The sequence below is a fragment of the Acomys minous genome, assembly GCF_964271855.1.
Source record: "Acomys minous genome assembly, chromosome: 12".
NCBI lineage: Eukaryota > Metazoa > Chordata > Mammalia > Rodentia > Muridae > Acomys > Acomys minous.
This window is the reverse complement of record NC_140493.1, coordinates 45,465,377-45,491,937: the sequence shown is the minus strand read 5'-3', so window position 1 is coordinate 45,491,937 and position 26,561 is coordinate 45,465,377. Positions and strand designations below refer to the sequence as shown.

The 26,561-nt window shown below is 40.2% G+C and overlaps 1 protein-coding gene across 4 annotated transcripts in view; it reads left to right on the top strand.

Annotated features, from left to right (window-relative positions):
• Positions 1 to 26,561, top strand: part of ADCY8 (adenylate cyclase 8) — a 210,137-nt gene that overhangs the window by 101,829 nt on the left and 81,747 nt on the right. For all 4 annotated transcript variants that reach the window (XM_084747915.1, XM_084747917.1, XM_084747916.1 and 1 more), the window contains 3 exons: positions 1,659 to 1,786; positions 14,041 to 14,199; positions 17,511 to 17,781. In XM_084747915.1, the coding sequence (XP_084604041.1) occupies positions 1,659 to 1,786; positions 14,041 to 14,199; positions 17,511 to 17,781 (558 nt within the window). The remainder of the gene's footprint in view (positions 1 to 1,658; positions 1,787 to 14,040; positions 14,200 to 17,510; positions 17,782 to 26,561) is intronic.

Below are 26,561 nucleotides of genomic sequence, written 5' to 3'. Positions count from 1 at the left end.
CTTTCTCCTTGTTCATTTGGCTTTCTGAGATGTTGTCTAATTTACACACACACACACACACACACACACACACACACACACACACACACTATCTTCAAATTCAGTATGCAGCCAAAGCTAACCTTGAACTCTTGAATATCTTGCCTCCATCTTCTGAGTGCTAGGATTACAGGTGTTTGATACTAGGCCTCACTGATAGTAATTCCGTTGGTATTTCCATGTTTGTTAATGGATTTTTCTTTTTTAGTTCTTGGGCAAATTTTTGAATGTTTTGTTTTATGACAAGACCTCAACCTGATAGAAATTGTATTATTGTTTTTGGTGGTTGTAGATAATTTTTATAGTTCTTAACAAACTTTGTAAAAATAAGAAAAAATGTGTCCTGTGACAATCCCTCAAGCCCTTTGACATTTTTTAAAAATAGTGGCCCTGTGGGCTCACAAGCCTAGATACTAACCCCAGTGGGCAAGGTAATCTCTAAGTTTGTTCTGGTTGTGCTCTAGAGATTGTAAAAGAAACTCAAAACCCCAGTCACATCTTACTGACCAGACTTCATCAATAGCTCTTTAATAATAATAATAATAATAATAATAATAATAATAATAATAATAATAACAACAACAACAACTTGGTTGAACATCTAATATACAAGAACCTCAAGCTCCTAAAATTACCCAGGAGCATGACTCTGAATCCTACAGGATGCCTCTGTGCCCACTGGGAGGTTAGAAAGGTTCTAGAAATCTGACCCAGTCAGAAAGCATCAGAGTCAAGTTCTGCTTAGTTGTTTTTAACTCATATTCAATAGTTACCAAAAATGTTTAGATTAGAAAGTCAGTACAGTGCTTTTCCCTTGGTTTTTGTTGTTGTTGTTTGTTTGTTTTTTGTTTTGTTTTGTTTGCCTTTTCGAGACAGGGTTTGTCTGTGTAGCCTTGGCTGTCCTGGACTCACTTTGTAGACCAGGCTGGCTTTGAACTCACAGCGATCCACCTGCCTCTGCCTCCCAAGTGCTGGGATTAAAGGCGGTCACCACCATGCCTGGCTCTTCTCTTGGTATTTTAAGGGTGTCTACAGAGCTGTTAGATTAGTGGGACCCTTTCTGTTTACAACTCCTCCCTCTCATCCTGAGATTCTCCTTTGCAAAGATAGCCCCTTACCAATGAAGTCATGGCTCCTTAGGACTAAGCTCTAGAATGCTTGTCAGAGGTTAATTGGCTCCAACTATAAAGAAAAAAGTGTCACTCAGTGTTCCTTTACCATAACACAATACCTGAAGTGACTGAGTAATTCATAAGGAAAATGTTCGTTTGGCCTGTGGTGAGAAGCAAACCACTCATCTCACAGAGCCTGGGAAGCCGAGAGAGGACATGGTAGAGTGGTCCCACATCAACAGGACACACACACAGGGCCTAGAAGACCGTGGAACAGAATGTACTTCTTCCTCACAAGACACCAAGCTGTTGCCCAAGAATTTACTGCCCAGGCCTTTGCAGGACATTTCAGATCCAAACTATAGAAAGTGTAGAAGGATGTTCTAAAGGTTGGGGGTTCCTGAGTCCAAAGAGCACTTGACCTTGCTTGCATACTTTTCTTGAGCTTTCAGAAGAACTGGTCCTCCTGGTGACACAGTCCTTTCCCGACCACTCTGTTCCTTTCAGGAGCATCATTGCCTTCGCATTAAAATCCTGGGAGACTGCTACTACTGTGTGTCTGGATTGCCTGAGCCCCGCCAGGACCATGCTCATTGCTGTGTTGAAATGGGCCTCAGCATGATCAAAACCATCAGGTAATTTGAAATCTCCTCCATGGTACTTGAGGCCTCAGTGTGTGTGAGAAGACACATGACCCTATGTATCCTTTGCTGGAAAATATGGAATATGTTTAATATCTTGTCTTATTTCACAAAAACTCTATCTGTTGATTCTCCCATATGAGCTGGTCTCCTTGTTTTATGATCACACTTGACTTCCAGTCCATCCTGCAAGAACTGAATCACAAATGCTTTTGTGGGGATACAGTGTGGACAAAAAAAAAATGAGCAAATTCTCTTCAGAGAGCAGAACAAAAGAGATGGACAATGCACACACAATTTCAGTGTAGTACAGTAAGCTCTGTGAATAAAACCCACCAGTATTTGGGGAGGTTAAAAGAAAAAAGTGCTCCTTTAGCTGCTATCATGGAGAGGATGCCCAGAGTGAAGGTAACAAAGCTGTTGCTTGAAGTATATTCTTTATAGACATCAGCAGGATGCCGGAGGCAGAGTTGGGGAGCTCTGAAAAGAAGATGGGTATGTTTGCAAGTCAAGAGGAGCTGCCACTAGTGAAGCCTGAAGCAAAAAAAAAAGTGGTGATGGTCTATCAGTGGGTAAAAGGCAGAACCCACAGAGCCTTGATACAAGCATTGGTTTCTTGTGTGTGGTGCAAGTACTTTCAGCTTTTGTCAACATACTTGTCAAGAGTTCTAATCAAAGGAAGAAGTTTGGGGAATTGTAGATTAAATTAAACTGTATGACACTGGGGCAAAAGTTCATCCCTGTCAGAATTCCCACTGAGATCCCACAATGATTACAGAGCCCCTAACTATTATATTCTTAAACAATGTTGGGAAGAAAGGGGAGTGCGTGAGCACGCGGGCGTGTGCATGTGTTTGTGTTTATGCCTGACTAGAACTCAAAGGCTCCAGTGAAATGTACAGTAAGCCTTGAAAAACCATTGCGATTAGGAAGATAGGGTTTTCAAGGCAGAATTGGAGTACAGCAAGCAAAGCCAGTATAAACAGAGTTTGTCAAAATGTAACTTCAAAGCTTGGAACTCCTCACTGGGGTGTTCCACTTGGATGAAAGTAAGAGATTGCTTAGACAATGCTATTTCCTCAAAGGAAATGGACTAGAAATGCATATTTTCCCATAATCTGGAATGAAATTTCCCCATGGAAAGAATATTTTTAAACAAAACAAATTCTTTGATAAGCTCTTGGTGACATGGGCATTACTTCCAAGAGGAAGTTAGATGACAAAGCTGGCCAGGCACTGCTTTTGCTGGGCTACCAGCCTTTCTGCTAGACTCTGCACATGAAGGACTGGGGCATGTACCTGATGGAAAACATCCTTCCAGCAATGACCAATAGGAGGCAGCCACACAAGGTGCAGGACAACAAGGACATGGACAATCAGGAGGCACAGAAGCTTGGGTCTCGGTGGCTTCAGACCAAACTCTGGGATCCTCCTTTTCTCAGCAATGGTATATTTTTACTCTTTCATTTAAAAAGAAAAGAGTTTGAGGATCAGGAATGAAATTATCTCTCCTTGATGCCATATTTAATATCATTTTATTACCTGGCCATACTCCCTGGCCTTGCAATAGTTCCCTAGCTCCAAGGCTGGCCAACTCAGTGGTAGAAGGAGATAGCCGTAAAAATTCTAAAAAAGAGTCCTGTATATACCCAGGAGTCTCTGAAAGCTACCATACTGCTATGCCAGTGAGAAGAAAAGAAACTAGAATTCTAAGTCTCTTCAATATCGTTCCATCATGGAAGTGGCTTACCTTTAGTGAGAGCCATGTCATCTATCACACTGTAAGAATATTGTATGAAACTCTGGGGAGATAGATCAGTGGTTAATGAATGCAAACTATTCGGTAGAGGATCAAAGTTCTGTTCTCATCCACACATCATCTGTAACTCCAGCTACAGAGGATCTAGCAACCTCTTCTGGCCTTTGCAGGCACTTAACATTTATGAGTACAACACCCCCTCCCCAACACACACACACACACAGACACACACACAAAAAAAACCACACACATACACATAAACACATGGATACACACATGGACACACACTTGGACATGAACATGAACACAGGGACACACAAATGTTAACATAATTAAATATAAAGTTTTTGTTCAAATACATAAAATTATACAATTGCCACTTGCTTTTAATCCCATGTGACCTCTCCCCGATCCCAATAGCCTTTAAATATTAAGTCAAAATTTTAATGGTTCTCATGATCAATCTTATGGAATGCTTTTAATGTCTCCACAATGTTGAAGAAACAGGTCAAGAGCTCATGAGGTAAAATAGGAGTGGACCATGTTTCCTGTGAGGTTTGTGACAAAAGCTGGAGGCTCTACAGGCAGAGGCTGTTGATGTCAACCCCATTGTCTTCTGTCTTCTGTAATGTGAAAGTTCCCTCCATTAAAAACTGGACAGAAGAGCTACAGGGTCAGCCTGAAGTGTCCTTTAGGTCAAATTTTGGTGAATTTTGTTCATTTGGACACTTGACACTCTTGGCCTTTAAACAAGGATGGATATTAATATTTTAATGGGTGTTAAGAGAGGCAATGGGACAGATGCCTGGAAAAGCAGAGATGTCCACAGCCAAGCAGATACATAATGCTTTTCCCATCAACCAGGCAATACTTGATACTCTAGGCAAATGTTTACTGATCTCTTCCATGAGTTAGACTTGTACAAAACCCTGAAAGCCCAGTTGTGAATGCATTTTCTCTAAGCCTTTGCTCTGTATGACCATAGAGAGGCCAGGTGGGTTTATCGACTATAAAGTGATGGGACCCGATCAGACATCCCTGAAGTCCCTATCAGCACTGAAAATCTGTAACTTAGACCTACACAGTCTTCACACTCAAATAATAAAACATGCTGCTGACATTCCATACGAGTTTCTATTTTGGTCTTTAGCCAAAGACATGCTGTAGAAACAGTATCGTAAAAAAACTGAGCACAAGCTCAGTTCGCTCTCATGTCTCTCTGCAGAGTACCTTGTCTCAGATCCTTTTAATGGCCAATTTGAGGCCTTTCTAGGGTGTTGGATTTGGGCTGCATGAAACTTAGATGAGTTGAAATGATTCAAGGGCATTCTCCTTCATTCGTTTATTAAGTACCACTTTTACTTCCTTGGGATAAGACACATTGGTTGCATATTTTTTACTGCATGACTCAGAGCCTATTAATACCCAAAGAACTCCTTGATTATAATGTAGGAGACTTGAGGTCCAGCATTAATTCTTCAGTTAACAAGAAATCACGGCACAAAGGAATGAACAGGAGCTCTGGATTTAGGCAAGCTGTGGTTGTAATTGGATGAGACTTCTAGAATCTCCACTCCTACTGACAAGTATTTCACTCTGAGAGATGGCTGCTGAAAATACTCACACTTCTGTGAGTCAAAGTTACTAGCTCTATCAAGAAGTGGTTCCTCTTTACCAGCTTATCACTGACACATGATGCATTTGTTTTATGCTACCTCAAAATACTTGTTTCAACAGAAAGGTGTGTGTGTGTGTGTGTGTGTGTGTGTGTGTTTGTTTGTTAGCTTTACATAAACGTTACTGATGCATAAGCAGATTGATTTTTTATTTATTTTATTTTATTTTATTAATTTATTCATATTACCTCTCAATGGTTATCCCCTCCCTTGTATCCTCCCATTCTTCCCTCTCTCTCATTTTCCCCTTACTCTCCTCCCCTATGACTGTGACTGAGGGGGACTTCCTCCCCCTGTATATGCTCATAGGGTATCAAGTCTCTTCTTGGTAGCCATGCAGATTGATTATTGAACCATAAGAAAGTAACTTCTTTGATTTTTAACAATATAGATAAATCTGAAAGACATTATATTGGGTGAAATAAGTCAGGAATCAAATGACAAATGCTGTAGAGTTTCATAAATGTGCTACCTGAGAAAGTGGATTCCCCTAGAAGCAGAAGGAACAGCAGTTGGAAAGTTGTACTTGAAGGGTAGAAAATTTCATTCTCCTGTAGATTAGTTTCCCAATTCGGTACATATACCAGCCCTCCAACTCAGATTTCTGTTGATCCTTCCCAAGCAGTGCGTGACCCATTTTTGTCCCTAAGCCCACTGTTTAAAAGAAAATCAGCCTTAAATTTTTATTGGCAGGTAATGCTTGGGTTTGTTTTTTGTTTTGTTTTTGTTTTATTTTGTTTTTACTTATACATGTAATAAAAATGTGTTACTATAAATTTCTACTAATGAAAAAAACTGAGGAAAAACAATTTCACCTGTCATCTGCCTTTTTGAGGCAGCTACACACTAGGCCTTTTAAAAATAATATAAAAATATCAAACTTTTTTTCTTGGAAACAGAGGGATGAAGAATGAGCCATCATAATAATTGAGCACGGTAACAGTTGTAGGTGTGCATGTATGTGTATGCATGTGAATGTGTATGTCTGTGTATATATATAGACATATGTACACATGTGGAATTGTATGTGCATATTTGTACAGTGTGTTTCCATATACATGTCTGAGTGTGTGCCAAGCAATGAAGAGGGCCTTCTCTTCTTTCTTTTAATTTCATTGTTTATTACATTTAAAATTTTTTATTTACTTTATCCCAATTGTAGCCCCCTCCCTCTTCTCCTCCCAGTCCCTCTCTCCTTCCCTTTCCTCCATCCCCCTCCCCTACCCCTCAGAAAAGGGGAGCCCCCCAACCCACTCCAACACATCAAGACACACCAGGACTGAGTGCATAAAGAAGTCCTTCTTGTTCACTAGTATTCTAAACTCAAAAATGGAATTAGTACAAGAAACACATATAGGTTACAGGAAGTCACAGGCACTGTAGAAAATGGCAAAGCCCAAAACATATATTAAAAGATAGCTATGCCTGGATGAAAGGAACAGTTTCCTACCAGCTTACAGCCAAGAAGAATAAGACATAAGGAAATGATTTGGTTTGGGTTTTGATTTTCAAGACAGGTTTTCCCTTGTAGTCCTGGAAGTCCTGAACTCCCTTTGTAGAACAGGCTGGCCTTGAACTCACGTTGATCGGCCTGCCTCTGCCTCTGGAACGCTGGGATTAAAGGTGTGCACCACTATGCCCAGCTTAGAAAATGGTTTTGAAATAAATAGTAATGAGTGGTAATATTAGAAGTTGGCAACCGAGATGTCAACTAAGGGACAATACTTAAACATCTAGCATGGTATTTTGGTTTATGTGCTGATTGATATTATTCTGCGAATCTTGGTCAGGATTCCACCGCATTAAAGGTGTAGTTTGTGGCTAGATGTGATAGTCACTAATATTTCTTGGAAGAGAAGTGATTTACAAGGCACATGTTGCATGACGTGGCTAGCTCTGGATTTGCAGCAGCAGACCCCATCTGTTCCCATCTCTGCCTCTTGCTAGATGTGTGACCATAGATGGGAGGACTTAACTTAGAGCCCCATGTCCTGCTGTGCAAAATAGAGATCACGGGATTCCAACAGGAGTGTTCCTTTTAAATCCCAAATAGGCAAATAGGTAACATGCATGTCGTCATAACAGAACTGTTTTTGACAGTTACTCTATTTTAAATTACACATGTGAGCGTTATGCACCTTTGAATACTGGGACTCAGGACATCTGGAAGAAACAATCAGATGCTAGAGTTACAATAGTCAGAACATGGGTGCTGGGAACTGATCTTGACTCTTCTATAAGAACACCATGCACTCTTAGCTGCTGAGCTATATCAGCACCATACTTCTGGTAATACTTCTAGTAGACTTTGCAGGTGGGCCTGGTTTGAGTAGTAGAAAATTTGCTTCAACACACAGAAGTCATGCCTTTATGATGCCTTCTATTCCATGCTTTTAAAATAATGATACCTACTTGAGTTTGTTGAAGACTCAAGTTATGTCAAGCATTAGGGGAAAGTTTTTGTATACGTTAGTTCCTTACATCATCATGAAAAGCTCTAGGGGTTAAATGGGGGTGGCGGGGAAAATACTGAAGCCCTCTGTGTAGCTGGGTATGCACTGGAAAGAGTACTCAGTGTGACTGGCAGAATCAATGTCAGCCATAGACAGCTAGTGCTGCTGAATGGCCTCGTGCCAACTAATGGATGCCCTGGAAATAAACGTGGCCAGGGAGGAAAATACTACACACAGAGGTGAGATAGTGGCTCAGAGTCACACAAATAGTCAGTGATAGCACAATGCTTTCAATCTGGAGCCATTCATCACCATGACCAATTTACTCTCTGCCTCTCAACCCTACATGTATTCAGTTGATCTAGATACTCAGAATCTGCCATTGGTACCTAAAAGATCAATAAATAGCTTCATACCCATTTGTGAAAAAATAGCAGAACTAATGTTAATAGAAAACCTCAGCAAACATCCAATAGTAAGATGAGAATAAGCCCTAATCAAAATAGCATCATAGAAAACACATTCCGTTGAAAACATTTGATTTTAGAAACAAGCTGTTAGGTAGTTAATTGGAGGCCAGAGGCTGAATGTAACTTTATTTATAATGAAACATTCAGTACCATCTCATGCACATCTGTTCATAAAAATAAATTAATTAAAACAGGTTTTGATAATAGTTTCTATTGCTTAGATCGAAAAGTGGCTCCAGGTGGCTCCTTCTGACACATCCTGGATCTATTCTGGGGATCCTTATTAGGTGAGGAAATGCCAGAGTTGACACTGGGCTCTTCTCTCTGCAATACTTTTATTAATTATCTATAAAAGGTGTCCTTGATGAATCCTAATGAAATTTGCAGAGCAGTCTTTTCAGTGCAATTGCTAAAAAGCCACAGGAGCAACTCTAGGATGCCAAGTAAGAACAGCCCTTTCCCAGCAGTTATTTAGAGCAAAGGTCCTACTCCTTGTGACAGGGTTGCTCTGCCAAGAAATACGGTAGGACAAGGACTGAGAAGCTGGAGCCTGCCTCTCCACACCCTTCCCTTTCTCTTTCTCTCTGCTTCTCCTTTCTTCCTCCTCTTTCTGCTCCCACTCCTTCTCCCTCATCTAGCGTCCTCTGTCCTTCTTTCCATCTCTCCGACTCTCTCTGTCTCTGTCTCTGTCTGTCTCTGTCTCTCTGTCTCTGTCTCTGTCTCTCTCTGTCTCTGTCTCTCTCTCTGTCTCTGTCTCTGTCTCTCTCTGTCTCTGTGTGTGTCTCTCTCTCTCTCTCTCTCTCTCTCTCTCTCTCTCTCTCTCTCTCTCTCTCTCTCACACACACACACACACACACACACACACACACAAACACACACATTTTCTCTCTGTGTCTCTCTTCAAAAACATCACTAAATATGGCTGCATTGTTGTTCTTCTCGTTGTTATGATGAAACACCAGACAGGATGCAGCTGCAGGGAAAATGGGTGCATTGGCAGTCTGTCACGTCTGGCAAAGCATGGTGCCCAGAGCACCAGTCTATCCACTCTATCTGGGCAGATCAGAAAGCAGAGAGAGATGAGTTCTGGTGCTTACCTAGTTTTCCCCGTGTAATTCAGCTTGTGGTTGCAGAGCACGGGGCAATGCCATACACATTTAGGACATATCCCCTCAGTTAATCACTGGAAATGCCCAAGAGTGTGTCTCACTCATTCCCTGGAGTAGAGCTTTCTTAATCTAATCAAATTGATTATTAAGATTAGCCATCAAATCACAGCCATAAACCTGCACCCCTGTCAAGATGCAGTCATCTGAGTGCTGTTCAAGTATACATATCTGTACTTGAACTAAACGAAATTAAAGTCAAGGGACTGTCATCTGCAGGCATTCTACAGAATAACCTTCACACCTTAGTTCAGTTGATTCAGAAGCCATATGAGAAACTACTCTTTTCTTCAGTTTTTAGGTGAAACTGGAACTCGGATAGGATGCAAACAAGCAAGTGATCTCCAGATGGCTTGCCAGTGGCAGAACCAAGGACGACATGAGCCCAAAGGCAGGAAAGTTGTTAGAACAATTCTGTTCTCATCGCAAGGAAGAAACATGGGAGCCCACCAGATACCATAGTTTGCATTAGTAGTGTACAGCGGAGTCCTGTGACTTTGAAGAAGTATGCATGGCACAACAGACAGAAACGCATGTAGGGCAAATAATTTTGTTCTAACAGAGACTGTAGCTCTCTAAACCAGCAGAAGCAAGCAGAGTACAAAGTGCCAAGGCTGCAAGTAGATGGACCTATAACCTCCACTCCAAGCTTCAAGTCAATTGCAATAATCACAGAGGTGAAAGAGTTACCCACTACATCCTAAACTTAAACAGTAATAAGTTGGGCCAGCTCCTGCCTGTTCACAGGCACAAGTTCTTAAATATGCAGGAATTTTATGTGCCAGTTGACATCAAGTTGGAAGCTTCAAATCAGACATGAGAAGAATGTTTACACAACAGTAATTGTGTAGGTATTTTGATAGGGATTGCATTGAATCTGTAGATTGCTTTTGGTAAGATGGCCATTTCTACTATGTTGGTCCTCCTGATCCATGAGCATGGGAGATCTTTCCATTTTCTGATATCTTCTTCAATGTCATTCTTCAGAGACTTGAAGTTTTTTTCATAGAAATCTTTCACTTGCTTGGTTAGAGTTACACCAAGATACTTTATGGGTTTCGTTCCTATTGTGAAGGGTGTAGTTTCCCTAATTTCTTTCTCAGCCCATTTGTCATTTGTATACAGAAAGGCTGCTGATTTTTAAAATATATTTTATTGATTCATTCATATTACACCTCAATGGTTGTCTCATCCCTTATATCCTCCCATTCCTCCCTCTCTCCCATTTTCCCCTTACTCCCTTCCCTTATGACTGTGAATGAGGGAGACCTCCTCCCCCTTTATATGCTCATAGGGTATCAAGTCTCTTCTTGGTAACCTGCTATCCTTCCTCTGAGTGCCACCAGGCCTTCCCATCCAGGGGTTGTGGTCAAAATGGGGCACCAGAGTTCGTGTGAGAGTCAGTATCCACTCTCCACTCAATTGTGGAGAATGTCCTGTCCATTCACTAGATCTGGGTAGGGGTTCAAAGTTTACTGCACTTATTGCTCAAACTATGGCACCAGGGTTACTGATTTTTGAGGTGATTTTGTATCCAGCATCTTTGCTGAAAGTGTTTATCAGTATATATCCTTGTGTATATCCTTGATATAATTGATGGGGTCACTTATGTATATTATCATATTATCCTCAAATAGTGAGACTTTGACTTCTTACTTTCCAATTTGTATCCCCTTGATCTCCTTAAGTTGCGTTGTTGCTCTAGCTAGGACTTCAACTACTATATTGAAGAGATACAGAGAGAGTAGACAGCCTTGTCTTGTCCCTGATTTCAGTGGAATTGATTTAAGTTTCTCTCCATTTAGTTTGCTGTTGGCTATAGGCTTGCTCTATATTGCCTTTACTATGTTTAGGTATGTGTGTTTCCTGCACATGATCTTAAGAACCATCTTTACAGCCCTGTAGAGGCCTCATCCAACTCAGAGATTAGTATCACTGTCCTAAGACCCCCGGCTAATAGTGGAAGCGCTTGACCAGCTCCAGAGCATATTCCATGCCTCCCAGTAGGCCTAAGCAAGCACATGACATGAGCTGATGGAAGTTCAATGTCTGTCCCAAACAAAAGGAGCTGATTTCTTCACCCATTGTAACAAGGGATGCTTTGCCAAGTTAGTCTTCTCATACATACAACCATCTGTTCAGGACTGGAGAGAGTTTAGTTTCCAAATTAGTGACTACCACCCTATTATCACTGTACCACCAGCAACTTCTATAAGCTGAGTGAATGTCTCCCCGCCCCCCCCCTCCCGCTCTCGCTCTCCCTCTCTCTCTCTCTCTTTAAAGAATCATATGAAGTGTTTAAAATGAAAGAAAAGGTTCAAAGGCTTTTTCTTTTTCCATACAACTATACCATTTCCTCTTAATGATTCTATCACAAGATATGGCCTAAGCGATCTCCTTGTTAATTGTTGTTTTTCCACAGGCCTGTCACACAGTAGTAATAGCTATTATTAAGAAGGTTTTATTTAGAATAAGTCTTAAATGGAAGCCCATCATGAAGAAGAGTCCAGCATGCTTCAACAGAAGGGAGCCAATTTGGAGGGCTGTATCCTTTCCCAACTAGCCAGTCCTAAGACACCTCTGCAGAGTTCCTCTAGACTTTTAGATCCCTCTTGAGATGTCCACAGCACTGTGAAGCAGGAAAGCCAGTGAGCTGCTTCCATATGCACCAGGTACTTTTGAGCACAGATGCCTCATATGTGCTAAATGCTTTGCTCACTAAACATGATAGGCCACACGTCAATGGAGAAGAAAGATGATGCTGGTTTTCTTTGATGATACAGGAAAGTGGAATCACTGTCTCTTCATTATGGCTAGTTGGGCATATTACAACATGCTTGGAGGTCCTCTTTGAAAGAGCTGAGCAAGTGCTGCCCATAACGTCCTTTTGAACTCAAGCTGCACAGACCTCCATCAAGAGCTGGTCTTGAAATAATCTATTGGTGGATTTGTATAGAGGATCTGTGCCATGCATTATTCATTACTTTTGCATAGTTTTCTTCTTAGCTTTTATTTAAATCAGATCCCAGACATAATATAATAGAGGCAATGGGGTAAGGAAATATTAAGTATCCTTATGACTTTCATCTTGTAGAAGAAAATGAAAAATCTCTCTTTTCATTAAGACACTCCAGTGCATTCCTGCATAGTGTTAATTACCTAATGACATTAGCACAGCATGCTGCATAATGCTCCCTCATATTCATTGGCAAATTACTTTAACATCTGTTATCCCCCTTTGGGGCTCATAGCAACACAAGCACAGCCTCATTCTACAATCGTTGAACCTCTAGGTCAGCCTAGGCTATCTGCCCAGGAGGTTACACCAGACATTGTATGTTCTTTCAGGAAGGCTCTGTGGTACCAGTTTAGTGCTGAAATCCTATGTATTGGCTCTGTGGCTACAGGAAACCTATTTTCCTACCTGCAGGGCCTTCATCTGCAATCAGAAACCAAGTTGTCCTCAATACCCTGCCACCTCCCCTCTCTCTCTCCTCCCTTAATCTTGAAAATTGTTCTTCACATCTTAGAGTGGCAGGAAGAAGGAGTGAAAAGCAATCAAATAACTTCCCAAGGGGATGCAGCCAGTGATGAACAGAGTAAGACACAAACTCAACAGACTGGCATTAGAATGCATGATACTAAGCTTTAAGCCATAGTGACAATCATGTAATGAGAAAGATGTAAATTTAGACAGATGGTTTGTCAGCCAGAATAATATAATTTATGCTGAAGTAGTAAGTGAGATATGAATTGCATTGGTTAAATGGCCACGCAACGCTTACACTTGTTGAAATCTTACCCCAAGAACAAGAAACAGAACCTGCTCTCTCAGATGGAAACATGTTCATCATAAATGTTCTGTGAGGCCGGGCGTGGTGGCGCACGTCTTTAATCTCAGCACTCAGGAGGCAGAGGCAGGCGGATCGCTGTGAGTTCGAGACCAACTTGGTCTACAAAGTGAGTCCAGGACAGCCAAGGCTACACAGAGAGACCTTGTCTTGAAAAACTAAAAAAATAAATTAATAAATAAATAAATGTTCTGTGAGATACCTTGTCCAGGAACAGACTGGGTCCCTGAGCCTGTAACAAGGAAGAAGGAGAACAGCCAAGAGCTGATGATATTTATTGAAAATTGTAACCTTAAGAATAGTAATGTCTGATTAATCAGTTATAACAAAGTGCCATGTAAGTCTGTCTGGTAAATTTTCTTCTTCCTTGAACCCATCAGCTATTCTTATAATCTCCCTAGAAGACAATGCATTTGTCTCTCTTTAGAAATTGGGTTCACATTCAGTCACCAAATCTCTTAATTGTAAATATTGTTTTAAGCCAAGTTACAGACATTTAGTGCAAAAAAATTGATAAATTATAGAGCTTGGGTTTGACAACAAGATCCCTGTGAACATGGAAACATACTCAAACTTCCACTTTCAAGTGTTCTCTTCAGAGCAATGGATTCATTTATTAAAAATCTAGCTATAAAGTAAGTTAGGGGAGAAGGTTAATAGTAACATTGAAAAGTATCGTGCAAATCTAAGGAACTTCAGACAAGAACAGAATCCTTTCAGCTATTGGGGAACCCAGAAAGTTTCATGGAAAAAGGGGGCATTTGAATGAATAAGAGATAAAAGTATGGGGTAGATAGTTCTGGTTCTGTCACCTAGTCACACTGATGGTCACCCTCGCCTGATGAGTTTGTCTCTCCACTCATCTGTCAACAGGTATGTGAGATCCAGAACGAAGCATGATGTTGACATGCGCATTGGAATCCATTCGGGCTCTGTGCTCTGTGGCGTGTTGGGCCTGAGGAAATGGCAGTTTGATGTCTGGTCTTGGGATGTAGACATTGCCAACAAACTTGAATCTGGAGGAATCCCTGGGTAAGCAAAGCAAAGCCCTTCCTTGCCTTAAATTTTTCATTGTCTGACTTTGTGATACAAGGTTTTCTGTGTACAGAGTTCAAAGATAGAAATCCAGGAAGCAGTGATTCAGGAGGTCAGATGGTAAAGCATTGCACAGTACTGGCCTGAAGATTCTAAGAAGATAGTCCACAAAAACTGTGCAGCTGATGAGGCGTTTATGTCTCAGTCCTGCTAAGCGTTGGTTCTTTTACTTAGAATCACAGCATTATAAAATATACTCATGACCAGACCTCATCTGGACTCATTTAAAGTGAAATCTGTTTAGGATCAATTTTAAGTTTTTAAATCAATTCTAATGGGCAGCTAAGGATAAATCATATTGGCCACCAATATATGCATGATTGTGGGCTCCATTCCAAAAATTCAGCACTTTCTTTGAAAGCACATCTGCATTCCAACTTCAGTTGCCAAGACTGGTCAGTACTGAACTCTCTGAGTGTGGTGGTGTGCTGGAAAGCAGAACTGAAGTAGTATACTGACCTCTGGGTTTCACTCTCAAGAGTTTCCAAATCTGTGTGTCCTGGGATGGGATCTAAGCAGCACACCTTTCTATTGGTAACGGCGATACTGCTGGTCTCACTACTGTACAAAGAAGACCACTCTTGAGCTTTTGTTAAGTGTGAGAACACATATAAAAGCCATCTTCCGTGCTCAAGAGCCACTAATTATGGATCTAGTTAGAACAGTTTATTGTTATTCCGTCATGGGGTCTTAGAAGGATCCTGAAAGAAAAGGCCCTGTCTCCACCTAACACTGCTGCCACAATTGGGCAATATGTATTCATTGTCCTTATACTAGCATTCTCATCTTCAGAAGGAGAAAGAAAATTAAAAAGACAGACATAGCAGGGAGGGGATGAAGGAAGAAAGGAAAATATAGTGGTGAGAGAAGCAAAGAGAGAAAGAGAGAGGGAGGGAGGAAATGGTTACTACCTAAGGCTGTGGGAAGAATCAAGATATTTGAATAAATTCATGGAGACAAGCAAACTTTTGGCTGCAAAAATAGCATTTAGGTAAGATAAATGCTGCAAGATTATTAGGTTGTATTTACTATCATGATTATACCATAAGAAAATGTCAGGTTTACCTGACATGCAACACATGAGAATATTCTCTGAGCACAGAGTCAGGTCCTCAGAGGAAAACGAAGTCACTGGACCATCATCTCTGAAAACGGCTCTCTTCAAAGCTCAGGTTAGCAGCAAAGACATTCAAAAGGAAACACCAGAACCATAGTTTTTATCAAAAGCATCCCAGTGTATTCTGATCAGAACTTTGGTAGAAGAAATGATATTAAATAATAACACAACCCTGACTTAAGTATCAGTCCCTCTGAACACAGTGTAGCATCCAGACAAAATGCCAAGGGGACTTGGTATTTATTAAAGTCATTTTAAAAAGGAAATCACCCTTCCAACTTTACAAAATCCTCCTAGGAAGCTCATTTTGCCTAGGAGATAAAGGCTGGGCCTACATCTTAACTTGATCTTCAAAAACAGCTCAGCCCCTTGTTTTACAGGAGATGAGCTTTGGTGTATTTAGGTAAGATACCATGGAAATATTTTTGAATTTATTTAGCAGGTGGCTCAAGAGAATCCAAGCTGCTTCCACACATTTGCTTGATTATCTTGAACCAGAAATCAACATGTGTGGACAATGTGGAGAATATGCTGTAAATGGGCAGAAAGATATCATCTGTAATTTTGTTTGTTTTTGCAATGAACTATTCTCCTCAGAAAGCAAGAAATTTGGAAGAATGTGTTAAATGGTCAGAAGGAGCAGTACAGGTAGTATTGAAAACACAATGCACTCTTTTAAAAAAATCCTGAAACTTAAAAAATGAAATAACTCTTCATTGTCTATTTGAATATATTGCTTTTGGAATCAGAAAACCCAAAACTCTGTGTTCCTCTGAGTAAATGAATGAGTCCATTTAATTCGTTCATTTACTCAGAGGAACACAGAGTTGGCTTAACACACATTTAAGATAAATCCATCCAGCAGTAGGACAAACTTGGCAGGCATGCAATCACGTGCTGAACTGAGAAAAAGCACAATTACCTGAATAGGTGAACAACAGCATGGGGTCAGGAATGAAGGCCTAGCTGACAAAGGGCTCTGAATGGCTGAATCTGTGACAGAGATCTCATTCAGAACTCAGACTCTCTCTTGAAAGCCTGACTTAAGGAGGCATGGGCCATACCACAGTGAGATCACTGAGGCATTTTGAAGAATACTCCAAACAACTTAAACTATATGTTGTCCTTGCTGTGTAGTGTTCTGTACAGTGCCTTGACTACTTTGCTCAAATCAACTATTGTATACTCACAATGAGAGTACGAAGCAGGTCTACTACCTTTGCCATGTTTGTGGGAGACAAATAGACTCAGAAAAGTTAAGTAATTTCCCCCCAAAGTCTTCTAACTAGAAAATGGAAGAGTTAGAGTTAAAACCCAACAATCAAGCAACAAAAGCATAATTTTGCTATTCTTCCCAGACCACAGCACAGCACAGTAAGTGCCTGACTTAGACAGTTAGGAGAACAGAAAATATCTTCCTTCCTGATAAGGAATTACAGTGTGAGGCTTCCACAAATTGAGCTTGATCCTAATCAAGTCACATATTATTTCATCTGAAGAAAAGAAACTTAGGCTGTGAGCTAAATGAGTTGAGTTAGTTTGTGATGAGTTGAGTTAGTTTGTGAGTGAGCCTTGAGAGTTACCAGCTTATATGTTCCATATTGCTCTCTGCTCCTTTCAATACATGTTAGAAGGGAAATCATATTTTCAAGTAATTTTCTAAAAAGGATGCTCTGCGTATCCCTGTGGACTTACAAAGCTGAACCTTGTTCATAAGATGATTGTAACCAAGTTGTATAAACAAGGAACAGATATATAAAACATGAAATGATAGGGAAAGCTCTGAGAGAGTAACAGAGCCACGCTCTAAGATGATTTACTTATAGTCGGAATTCCATGCCATTTGTTCTTCCAGTGTAGCTAATTCCCCTGAAATAAATCCCTGGTTCATAGAGAGTGTTGAGAGTAGCAGGAAAAGCCGAAAGGCACCTTTCATTGTGATCATCATCAGCGCCATTTGTGTGAACAGTGCCCTGGGATGAAGGACTTCTGCTTTCCTTTCCTTGTTGTTTTTCTCTTCACTTCTGAGGAGGACAAATGTGTCCTCCAGAATGTATTGCAGCTATAGCCCATGCACAACCATAACTGGCCAATCTGAGGACTTCTAATGACCCCTTCTCTGTATATACAGGAGGATTCACATTTCCAAAGCCACACTGGATTGCCTCAATGGTGACTATAATGTGGAAGAGGGGCACGGTAAAGAGAGGAATGAGTTTTTGAGGAAGCACAACATAGAGACCTATTTGATTAAACAGCCTGAGGAGAGTTTGCTATCCTTGCCTGAAGACATAGTCAAGGAATCAGTGAGCTGCTCCGACCGGAGAAACAGTGGGGCAACATTCACAGAGGGATCCTGGAGCCCAGAACTGCCCTTCGACAACATCGTGGGCAAACAGAATGTAAGTCCTCTCTTCCTTCTTGCAGTTGGCAACAAGTGCATGTCTGCACGCATCTTCAACCAATAGCCTCGGGGGGAATTGGTTCCTCTTTAACCTTTTCTCTACTGAACACCATAATTGAAAATGATCAAGCAAATTTCCTCAGGACAGAATTAACCTATGTGTGCAATTTCAGGAAAGGGCAGAAGTATCAAGCTCCTGACACCCTCTTCATTTTTTGATGCTAAAAATAAATACCCTTTGAAGCAGAATTGTAACTACCCCCTCCTCAAATTGCTCATATTGGAAAAGTTAAGTCCAGCATCATTTAAAATGGTCACATACATGAGAATGACCCCTTTAGCCCGTAGATCTGAGTCTTCCTTTGAAACTCAAAATCAGGAAGGCCACCTTTACTGGGAAATGGGAAACCAACACTGAGTGGTGCTTGGTAGAGGGTGTCTCTAGAATCGCATGCAGTTTCAAACCCAGTCTTGTGACACTAGTTTTCCATAGCATGAATTTGCTTCTTATATAAAGGAAATGGTTACAAAACCAGCAAACAAGGAACAAATCACTAATAATCAAAAAACGCTTTTTAAATTATTAACTCAGATAACAGTATCACATTAATCTCAGTGAGATACTCCGGCTCCAAGAGGCAACACAGAGGTGAGATGTTACAATGTCCAGCACCCAAATGGAGAGCCAGCCTAGAGCTCCCACTCAGAGGACCAGCAAAGCACTTGTTTTGTTTTGCTTTGCTTTGCTTTGCTTTTTTCAAGACAGGGTTTTTTCTGTGTAGCCTTGGCTGTCCTGTACTCACTTTGTAGACCCAACTGGTCTCTAACTCACAAAGATCTGCCTGCCTCTGCCTCCCTGAGTGCTAGGATCACAGGCGAACACACCAGTGTGCCCCGCTAATGCACCTGTTCTTATGAGTGTTTTCCCTTTATCCATCTGGATAGAGCACATAGAATTAAAGTTATGTTAACCAGTCTAACTCTACCATGGTTATTAAAAGAAGCAAATGAAATAACCCTATGTCTAGGGTTTATATGTTTCAGACAAGTTCCCAAACCGAACAGAGGCCAAGAGTATTATAAAGCACATAGACCAAACCAACAGTATTTGAGTTTTTATGAAAATATTGAAGGGTGATTTTGTTGCTGCTGTTGTTGTTTGTTTGTTTGTTGTTTTGTTTTGAGACAGTCTCATTATGTAGCATTGGCTGACCTGGAACCTGCTATGTAGACCAGGCTAGCCTAAACCTAACAAAGACCTTCCTGTTTCTGCCCCTTAAGTGCTGGGATTAAACTACCATAACCCATGATGGTTTACTTATTTTTATACCCATAGACCTGAACATTTTTTATTAGATTATAGCTTAGAGAAATCTGTGTGTTGAAAGTCTTTTAAAGTAGAACAAATTAAATGCTGAAAGTCTTCACTCTTTTCTCTGTTCTTGAAGATGTATGTGAAGGAGCTATGAAGCAGTGCATGTATTTGATTCTACCAAGAAAAACTGCAGATTGAACCAACCCAGCATGCCTTGTAATGTTTAATTTTAGGCTTTCACTACTCTGAGTATCTAATTTACACACAAAATAGTGTTATACCTACATAGGCCATCAACAATCCCAGTGCTGACTTTCCATCCCTCAATTAACTCGCATCTCACAATCTTATATAAATAAAAGACTGGCATGTATACTTTTTCGTGTGTATGCATGGCCAACTGAAAGTGTCCCTTCTGTTTCCTCTGCCTATTATGAGCTGGAGCCCAAGTGTTTGTTTTTATAGAGAAGGAGACAGCTACATCATAACCCAGACATGCCTCAGTAATTTCATATTAAATTCTTTTTCCTAGTTGTTTTGCTTTTATCTTTCCTTTTGGAAACTGTATTCAAACTGATTGTGGGGAATTGGGATAATTCTTTACTGATCTAATATCTGTTATACCTGCCTTTGCTGCTAATAACTGAGAACCAAAATGGAAGAAATAGAGATGTATAGTTTCATTTCATGTTTGATTGGCCTGGTAAAGTTTTTATGAGAAATTGAAACATTCATTTGCTAATTTCCTAAAGATATTTGCTGATGATATCAAATGGTTACTATATAAGATGTCAAAATAGTCAATATATTTTTATTGTATATTTTGCACAATGCCTGAGTTTCGCATTCATATAACCTAGCTGTGCCATCTTCAATGTGAATATTTTCAATTTATCTTGATGTCTTCATACTAAAGATCCAGGAAATGTGTGCTGATATCTGTGAATAAACATGTGACACTAATAACATTTTGGAAATGATTGAGCCAATTAAAATGATCACAACCATTCAGAGTTTATACTTATGCTTAATTCTAGAAATCAGTGAGCCATATGCTCAATTCAAAGACTTAATGTGTCCCTGGAAGAGATCAAGACTGGTCTGGCTGAGCCTACACTGTGCCAAAATATGCAGTCAATTCCACAGGAGCCAGACAAGCGGGTGTTTGCATAATATAGATAAAACATACTTATGCATTGTTGGGAATTTTCCAGCCAAATTGGCCAGATGTTTTGACTTCTATTGATTCATAATGTGTGCTTAGGAATATTTTTAATGATATTATATAGCTATGTCGTATTTTGTGTTGAGTATACGGCAGATGTTCATATAGCTAAATACTCACATATCCATTCAACGAGTATTAACTGAGTATCTATTGTAAAGCCAACTATATGAAGAAAAGAAGAAAAAAGAATTAAAGAAAAAACATTTTAGAGATAAAGTCAGCTGGTGTTTTGTATTTTCCAGAAAAATGGGAATTACATCTATTTTTCTCACCATTATCTGGTCCAAAAATAAGATCATATCAGATAAATGGCATGACATGATTAATTTGTTCAATGGACAAATGAAATGGTAAGCATGGATATCACAGGAAGCAAAGCTGGGAATATGAGACAATCCCACCTTGAGGAATATGATATAGAAGGCAAAGAACAATTATAATAAGTTAAGAATCAAAGCAACCAGGAGACACCTGGGGCTGGGATGCCTTGGAAACCCAGAAAGTTCATCATTTTCAAAATGAGCAATCATCAGCAATGACGTGGACATTCACAATTGCCTACTGGAACTAGACTAAAGCAAATCACTGACAAGATACAGAGTTGGGAGATGGTGAAGTCAGAAGCCTGGTTGTCACAGTTGATTAGAGAAGAATCTAGGCTTCTCAAAAATCCAATTCTAGTGCTCCCACTCCCTCTTCTTCATTTTAGTCATCTACAAGTGGCTTACAGAAATGAGTGATATCTCTAAGAGATTTCACCTGACCCTCTGGTGAGTTTCCCAGTTCCAGTGTGCTTCATTTTCATGCTAGGCATCTTTTCTGCTCCTATGTGTCCATCCACATGGGTTAAAATGAATGACTTGAGCCTGGCTGGATACTGACAAACAGGTTGGTCTTAAGCATCCTGAAGACCAATATTCTGCAATCTTGAGTCCAGACATGGTCAAGTGTTCTTCCCAGGGTCTTGATAGTTCTTCCTGGACCTTGGCTCTGTCACCACTTGACCCACCCACATCCCATGTTTCTAAGAGTAGGAAAGTAAGAAAGCTAGAAGACAAGGGTACTGCCAGAACGTAAGATTACAAAAGTAGAAGTTGGTAGAGCAAAATCGATGTACTATTTGTTAAAGAGTGCACAAATCTGAGGTGAGGATTATGGGAATCTCAAAAGGAAAGAAAAAAAGCTGAGCTTGAAAGAATGTTTTGGTTTTACATTAAATATTGTATTTTGCTCTTCTGAGACAGTCTCAAAAATCTCTCTCTGGGATTGAATGCCTATGATCATGACTTAACAGGCCAACAGTCTCGATGTGGGGAAGCTAATTGTGAAATCACAAGTCCTTGTCTTTGGTTCTTGTCTTTCAAGAACTTAGGTTTCAGGGGAATGGCGGGTGCAGAGATTAACCAAAACTTGTGGGTGGTATTTCAGTAGGAAGGATATTTGACCAGGGAGGAACCATACTGTCTGCAGGGGAGATTTTCAAAATTACCTTCCTAAAGATTCCATTCAAGTGCTAAAGGACCCTCACCATAAATTGTCAGGATAAGTGTATTTTACAGAAGAAACAGCACAAAATCTCTGAGGGAGGAAACACTGTAGTATGTTGCAGAAAATGTTCATGGCTAGAGCAGGGTGAACAGAGGAGAAATAGACTCTGAGAGAAAACAGAGCAGATGAAAGCTTAGTTTCTCAAGCTTGTGCAGCCTGTATTTTATTCCCAGGGTAGTGATGTGGAGGTTTAAGCAGGGCAGTGGTGTGATCTGATTTAGACTTTTAAGAGACTGCTTAGACTGCCTTCAGGGTAATGGATTGTGGGGATTGAAATGGACTGAACAGACAAAATGTATATTAAATTGGATATTTGTAAGAAGATGGCAAGGGTGAAGCTTTTACATTGCTATTAAATGTTTGTGAAGATATTAATAATTTTGATTGGATTTTTATAGCAAGTAAAATGTCAGGAAACATGGAGTTATGCTTTTAGAAGCAAGGCTCCTCTTTGGAGTCTGGACTCTGTCTCCAACTAGCATAGAATGATCACCTTCATCCCACCCATTCCTTGTACATGCAGGATGGCCTGAGATTCCATATATTAGTCTATTACTCTTCACAGCCTTTTAAAAGACTTACTTAGAGAGGAAAAAAACACTACTGACACTTCCAGAAGCACACATTAGTCACTTCTACCCAGTGGATCAACATTGTTATCTTGAAATTAATGTATGTGTCTGGTGACTCTCAGTAAAAATGGGATTTTTATAATGCATACAACAGACAGGAAGGTCACTAGCACTGTGCCCATTCTTTCCAGTGAACTCTCAGAGCAATCTCACACAGTCACTACCTTGACACTTGACTTACACATAAGAAAAGCACTTATGGGTATGAGACCCCAATTAACTCTCTGAATGATATGTACTGAAAAGCAGAGCTGGAATTAGAACCAAGCTAAGTTTAACCACCCCCAAAAAACATTTGTTTTCAATATCTTCTCCTTAGTGTTCTAAGTTTATTCAGAGTTTCTACTATCTATTGTATTTTTCAAGCTAGTCAAACCTAGAAGTTGTGTGTGTGTGTGTTATATGTATGTATCTATGTATGTGTGAATCTGTGGTGTGTGTGTGTGTGTGTGTGTGTGTGTGTGTGTGTGTGTGTGTGTGTGTGTGTCACTGTGTATTCTGAGACTCATGAGTATCTGGCTCTCACAGAATACTTAGAATATTCTACAGTAGCTCTAGGAATTGACTACAGGAAATATTCTACATTCCTTAAATAGCTAACTGTTCTCGCTTGAGTATGTACCTAGTGACAAAATATGCAAGGATCCATTCAACTTAGTCCCATTTGGACTGGAGAATGTTGAGACGATAAGAAAAAGAAATGGTAGGAGAGGTGCTGGCTGGGCTGGTAGGGGTGAAACAGGAACATCGCAAGGGTACTCTGACTTCTGCAGACCCCACTGGCAGGTTTCTTAAAACCAGCTCTCTATATCTTTTGGAAGAAAAGGAAGAATTCTCATGTAATAGCTATCCTGGTTAAAATCCTCCTGTAGTTCTGTTACTGACTGCCCAGCTCCTCAGGGTAAACTGGCCGTATAGACAACGAGTTTTGTGAACTTCAAATTAATTTCTGCGGGTCCCAAAAATGTGCTCATAGAATAACCATTGAGAAAAGAGCTTAGATGGAAATAGCAGAATGAAAGGACTGCCCTGATTTTCTAACTTATTTACTAAGACATTTTGTGTATCCACAGCTCACTGTGCTCGTGTACAATGACAGAGCTAAAATGGCTAAACCAACAGTCCCCCCGCCCCACCAAGCTCTGACCACCACAGACACACGCCAAGGCCTGTGATCTATTGTGTGAGCTATGGCTACTTCAGAATACGCTCTTCCAAATCTAAGGAGTGTGACCTATTATCAAGTGATGAGGACACGTAATGTTCATAGTCATCACAGGGGAAAATAAATGTTGTATTTAAACTGTAATCCTCTGACAATGGAAAAGCATTTGAAGTAAATTCTTTCATAACCAGGGAATGAAATATCATTCTCTTAGCATCGGTATAGCTAAGGTTTGATTTCATAGAGATAAATATCCAGTTATTATCACAAGCAATATTGCACTTTGCCTGCTTTCAACATTCTTCTTTAACATGATCATTTCTTCCCTAGTTTTTGCTAATCCTTGTATTTTTGTTTTCCTTGAATTATGCTACAAACTAAATGACAGAGCCAGGCGTGGTGGCACATGCCTTTAATTCCAGCACTTAGGGAGACAGAGGCATGTGGATCTCTGTGAGTATGAGGCCAGCTTGGTCTACAAAGCAAGTCCAGGACAGCCAGGAGTGTTACACAAAAAAACCCTGTCTCGAACAAGCACCCCTCCAAAAAAAAAAAAAATACTAAGCACCAGGCCCTTTTATGTGCATACACATGCCCATAAGACAAGAACACGCTAAGTTCAAACTCATTTCAGTTGTCACATTCAAAAGAATAAGTGTCCCTCACTTGTTCATTCTTCATCAACTACTTGCTGAGTAGCTGCAGTTGGCTAGCTGAGGTGCCAGTGTTGGCATAGGGGAATGGAATGGAGAAGGCTGCCTGAATGCCCAGGAGCTTTTGGTTAAGGGCAGATATGGATGCATTACCAGGCTCAGTGTGAACATTGCTATGATTATAGGTCAGTGTAATAAGGAAAGGAAAACTGATCTAAGCGAATTGGGGAGGACTTTTCCAAGGTAACATCCACAGGAAGAGATAAGCCATGAATGAGAAACCATGACAATAAGGAAAGGAAGAGCAAATCCACTTTCTTAGCCTGCCTTTCCATTGCTCCAAACCAAAGCACGGGATTCTCGATCCCTACACAGAAATTAAATTCCACTTACTTCCACCGAAAACACACAAAATATGTTGGACACTGGTATTAAAAGAGAAGATGCTTTCGTGGGGTCTACTATTTCTGTTCAGCTTCAATCTCATTATGCAGAAAATCAGAGGCAAAATTTTTACCATGGGCAATTTGTTTTTAATGGTTTGAATATTAGATTGAGTTTCAGTGTTCCCTGGATCTAGTGGTTTGATGCTGAGAACATGGATGACTGGGGAAATTCCCTGGAGTTAATCTATACTCTTTCAGTAACATGGCTTTTCCTGATGCTATAGCCCCAGATTACCTTGAGCTTGACTCTGAAGACAGCTGCTGAGTTCAGCCAGGCAGTCATTAGAGGGTCTGGTTTTTCACTCTGTTCAGAAAGGTGAGTTGATTTGAAGCCTTTCATGGAGTGCTTAGTGGATTAAACAGACAATTGGATCCATTAACTTTGACTAATTGCCCTTCCTTTCCCCGAAGCTCTTGGGTAGATGTAAGTAGAGGAGATAAAGTTATTTATATTGATGTGGCTTCTACAGAATTACAGATCTACAGATCTTTGTTTAAGTTGGCAAAAGGACAACATACAGCCTGCGGTTACTTTACACACATTACTGATGGGAGCTTTTTAAAATGAAATCAACTGGACTCTTCTATAACCATGGATTAAGTTACTAATTGCAAGTCACAAACTGTGGTCTGACAAACAGGAACCATTGAGTGATTATAGGTGAAATTTGTTTATCTCTTTCTTTGTTTGTTTTGTAATAGTGGTGATAGAAACCAGAGCCTTCAATGTGTTAGCTAAACAACCAACTAGTTGCATCTTCAGCTCTCCAGTCTTTTTTTCTTTCTTTCTTTCTTTCTTTCTTTCTTTCTTTCTTTCTTTCTTTTTTAGACAAGATCACACACTAATTCTCTCTATACATCAGACTGGCCTTGAAGTTGTGATCTTACTTCTACCTCTAAGTAGATGTGTTCACAGCCTGGTACCTCCGGAACTTGACTGAGCGCAACACTTTAAACATTTAGAATAGGTCTGAAAAACAACAGTAAATACATGAATTTTTCACAACTGAATTTCCTAATTCAGGGAAGAAAAGTGAGATTTATTTTACACTGATCCCAGCACCTACTTTTCCAATGCCTGGGATAATCCTGTCCATAGTGAATTTTCTTCATTAAACTCTGCCAATTATTTTCACTTAGGTCACAAAAGACAGCTTTCATTATTTTGACATAATGACATTTGTACCTATAAAGTTCTTTTTCTTTCCTAAAAAAATTGCACTGGTTGCTTGCTGACAACCCACTTTACAGTTTGTAAGTGCTATATCCCAATTGCCATCAGTAAGTGATATCACTGCTCTACAACATCAAAGAAGCCTCGGTATCCTGGAGTAACTTAATTCTAGCCAAGCAAAGATACTGGATATTTTTGATAGAATGGCCAGCCTTGTGGTATCTATTCATATGCATGCTTATTTTAAGATGACATGGCATCAATACAGAACTTCAGTGGCAGATCTTGGGAAAGTATGCAGCCCCCCAACTTTCCAAGGATCCCCAAACTCCTCCTGTGAATTCCAGGTGGTGAAGTATTAGACTCGACATTTTTTTACTCTGTAGTTTCAATGTCACTTTAAATACCTTAAAGAATTTCTTTAGGTCTTGAGTTTCGACGAAGCTTCAAATATCTTGTGTATGGTAGCTTCTCTGGGTTGCCAACCTCAGTATTTGCTCCTGAGTCAGATTGATCAGATAAATCTAGTTGGAAGTGTGTACTAAGAAGGCTACAATGAGTGGAAGGAGACACTGCCAACGTTCCAAACATGTTCATCCTAGAAAGTGGTTTTTTGT